The 4,186-nt window shown below is 34.9% G+C and overlaps 1 protein-coding gene across 1 annotated transcript; it reads left to right on the top strand.

The window, feature by feature from the left end:
- The first annotated feature begins 1,060 nt into the window (after window positions 1–1,060).
- LOC138898536 (secreted RxLR effector protein 161-like) lies at window positions 1,061–1,753 on the top strand. The gene has a single exon (XM_070184611.1). It carries the CDS (start codon window positions 1,061–1,063, stop codon window positions 1,751–1,753), a length of 693 nt encoding a protein of 230 aa, XP_070040712.1.
- The last annotated feature ends 2,433 nt before the right edge of the window (window positions 1,754–4,186 follow it).

Below are 4,186 nucleotides of genomic sequence, written 5' to 3'. Positions count from 1 at the left end.
GTTTTACAGGAATTAAGCAATGGAGTAACTAATGACTCATCTCTGGAACGTATCCTGGAAGCCAGTATTGACATACCACTGCATTATCCTAGTGGGAGAAATATCAATAGACAACAGAATGCACAAGCACAATTGCCCGATATCTCACTACCCAAAAGTAGTGGGAGTAATGTTGAGCAACCTCAGATTATTGAGCAACCTGAAATTGTTGTGCAACCTACACTTTAAGAAGAGGTTAATGATATCCCAGCACCGCAAGGCGTGAAGGATAACATTGAGGCTTCAATTCCGGAAAATGATGTAGCGGTTCAACAACAAAATCAAAATGCACTTTGTAGTGACTAGTCGTAGTGGGAGAATTATTAAAAAACCTCTCTGATTTGCGCTCTTGGGAGAATCTTACGATAGAATCCCTAAAGAGCCTAATACAGAACCTCTTAATTATGACGAAGCACTACAGGATACAGACACTGAAATATAGGTTGCTTCTATGAAATCTGAAATGGAGTATATGTACTCCAATCATGTCTGGGACTTTGTAGAACCACCTACTGGAGTCAAAGCCATTGGTTGTAGATGGATATATAAGATAAAGAGAGGAGTGGATGAAAAAGTGCAACTTTTTAAAGCTAGGCTTGATACAAAAGGGTTTACTCAAAAAGAATGGATCGATTATGAGGAAACCTTTTCGCCAGTAGACATGCTTAAATCCATTAGGATTCTCTTATCCATTGCTGCTCATTATGATTATGAGATTTGGCAAATGGATGTCAAGACAACTTTCCTTAATAGAAGTCTTGATGAGTAAATCTATATAGCACAACTAGTTGATTTCATAAAAAGTGACAATGAGCACATATTGTGTAAATTAAAGAAATCCATTTATGGATTAAAACATGCTTCGAGTGCATGGAGCACTTGTTTTGACACATCGATTAAAATTTTTGATTTTGATCAATGTGAAAACGATTTTTGTGTCTATAAGAAGTGGGATGGAGATAAAGTTGTATTTTTGGTTTTGTACATAGATGATATCTTGCTCATAGGAAATAATGTGAGCATGTTGAATTCAGTAAAGGAGTGGTTCTCCTCGCATTTTGATATGAAAGACTTGGGACAAGCGGCACATATCCTTGGGATCAAGCTTATGCGAGATCAAAAGCAAAGGATATTAGGCTTATCTCAAGCACTTTATATTAATACAATTCTTACCAAGTTTAGCATGCAAGATTCCAAGAAAGGTTTTCTTCCTTTAAGGCATGGAATCTCTCTGTCAAAAGATCAGTCCCCAAAAATTACTTATGAGATAGAAAATATGAAGGCGGTCCCTTATGCTTCTGTTGAAGGGAGTCTCATGTATGCTATACTATGTACTATACCCGATATCTACTTTGTTACTGGCATGGTTAGCAGATTTCAGTCTAATCCTGGACGAGAACACTGGACTGTCGTTAAACATATAATCAAGTACCTGAAAAGGACTAGGGATTATATGTTGGTTTATCACTCAGATGATCTTGCACCCATTGGCTATACTGATTCAAATTTCCAATCAGATAGAGATTCTAGAAAATCTACACCAGGATATGTTTTTACCTTAGGAGGTGGAGCCATAAGTTGGAGGAGTATCAAGCAATCGTGTGTTGGTGATTTCATCATGGAAGCCAAATATGTGGCTGCCTCTGAGGTAGCTAAAGAGGTTGTTTGGCTCAGGAGCTTTCTAAAAGAGCTTAATGTAGTTCCTTCGGTTTAAGCACCAATTGTACTTTATTACGACAATAGTGGTGTGGTTGCAAACTCGAAGCAATAGCGAAGCCATAAAAGGAGTAAGCATATTTAGTGCAAATATCATTTAATTCGGGACATAACTCAGAGAAGTGATGCAAAAGTGTTGAAGATTGCGTCAGGAATAATTTGGCAGATCCGTTTAAAAAGAGCTTGCCATAGAAAAGTTTTGACAAGCATGTAGAAGCAATGCGTATTAGAGTTGTAGACGCATGGTTATGAGTCTAAGTGGGAGTTGGAATATACTATTAACCATGTTGTTTAGCTATAGCATTGTGTTTTATTCTTTATAGAATAATTGTTTATTTGATTTATTCAATTCAATAAAGTATTATTTTAAATAGATCATTTGTTACATGTGTGTCCTTTAGTTATGTAGTAGACAATTTAGTATATGGAGTCTTAACTCATGGACAAAAGATTAAATTGTCGGTTCTCATAATTAATAAGCTATGTTCACAATCGAAGATATTGTTGGACAAAATATCTTGATGATTGTAGCATAAGATTAAAGTACAATTTATCTTCCCTGTGGGAGTGGTTTTACTCCAACTTCTTGTGCTAGTATACTTGTTGTATATTGAACGGACTAAGTAGAGAAAAGATATTTTTGTACTGAATATATATAAAATATTATTTCTGATTCATTAAATGAGCTTATACTCTCAATCTTGATATAGTTATTATGATCAATGTGAATTTCCTATTGTTTTGATCTATCAAAAGGTACAACTCTATTCAGAGTTAGAGTATGCCTAATAAATTGGACAATAACGAATAGCATTTGTAAAATAATAATTAGTTGATAGAATTCGTGACTCGGCCTTGAGTTTGATGATACCCCTTTATGTAAACTTATAAGTTTTCATGTGAAAACTCGACCGGTGGATTTTGTATCCGTCACATGAAATAGTTTAAGCGAAATTATAAAGGATTTAATTAGTTGATTAAACTAAATTATCAGTAATTTAGTTTAATTAACTGGTATTTGTAATCTTAGCATGAGGAGCTAAAATAAGTGTTAGTGAATTTTGAAATTCATATTGAGGAGTTCAATTGCACATTTTTAGTGGAATAAACTGCATTTAGTTATAGTAGGATTTAATTCATCTGAATTTCGAATTAATACTATAATTGGTAGCCTCTTATTATTTATGTGGTCCTTGCTATACCTAGTAAATACCTGGACAGACTTGGGAAAAAAGTAACTTGGGAAAAAAGTTATCTCTCTGTTTGAGTTACAGTGGGATTCGACTACACTAGCAGAATTCTACATGAATTTCAGCCTATTTTTTGGCTTAATTTCGGATCTTCAAATAGAATACTAGTTTCACCTAAAGGTGTTAACCGGACGGGCTGGTCCAGGCTGGACACGAAAAAAATAGGTTGTCCGGTTATTATTCCGGGCTGTTAGTGGGCTAGGGTTCCGGGCTGGTAGTGGGCTGGGATTTTCCCATTTTTGGTGGGGCCGTCCGGGTTTGGGCTTAATGGGTCCGGACCAGGATGGGTTACTTTTTTTTCTAAGTATATTCTATTTTTCTTATTCAATGTTATTGATACTTAAGTGTATGTAAACTTTTAAGGCTTAGAATTAAACTTTAAAGTTTTAAATTTGAAATTTGAATTTTAAAAGTATAAAATTGAAAATTGAAAGTAAGTGGCTACAAAAAATATTTAATAAGACCAATAGGCAATATGTAGGGATCAAACTCCAAAGGTTTTCGTTTTATATTTTCATTGAATAATAAATAATACTTTAAATTATTTTGCAAGTTCAATTTTGATTTTTTAAAATTTTGAACTTGCAAATTAAAAGTTTACAATTATAAAAAATAAAGAGCACATCACAAGCTTTGCATCATTTTTGTAAGTTTATCCATGTCAACATGAGGTTCTTAATTTCCGGCATTGCTTGAATCGGAACCATAAAATATTATATCTCCAATTTCTTGGTTCCCCGCTTCATCTACCTCTTCACGCCCTTGATTTTGCCGTTCTAATCTTATCCAATCTCTGAAGCACACTAGAATTTCCAATGCATTGCTGTCCAATGAATGACGAGTATCTCCTAGTGTCACGACCCAAACTCCCTCTGTATTACGTCGTGATGGCACCTAGTCTCTACGACTAGGTAAGCCTAACAATTTGCGAAAAATAACAAAACGAAAGTAAAACTTGACAACTAACAACTGTGGTAACTGAATAACTAGTAACAATACCGCTCGGCATGTACAATAACCAATACTCTATGAATACACGGACTTACAAAGAAATGGAACATCGTAAGTCACAAGTTGTAGAAGGAAACTAGTATCTCTATACACCAAAGTCTAATAAAAGAAGTACATAAGGTAATTGATATAAGGGAGAATAGAAGGGGACTCCGAGGTCTGCAGACGCG

The sequence above is a fragment of the Nicotiana tomentosiformis genome, chromosome 9 (genome assembly GCF_000390325.3).
Source record: "Nicotiana tomentosiformis chromosome 9, ASM39032v3, whole genome shotgun sequence".
In the NCBI taxonomy this organism is placed as follows: domain Eukaryota; kingdom Viridiplantae; phylum Streptophyta; class Magnoliopsida; order Solanales; family Solanaceae; genus Nicotiana; species Nicotiana tomentosiformis.
The sequence above is the reverse complement of the archived record's forward strand: the minus strand, read 5'-3'. Positions and strand labels throughout refer to the sequence as shown.

Bases quoted from the DNA above. Each gene is read 5' to 3' on its own strand.
- LOC138898536 (XM_070184611.1), top strand. From the start codon at position 1,061: ATGTTGAATTCAGTAAAGGAGTGGTTCTCCTCGCATTTTGATATGAAA.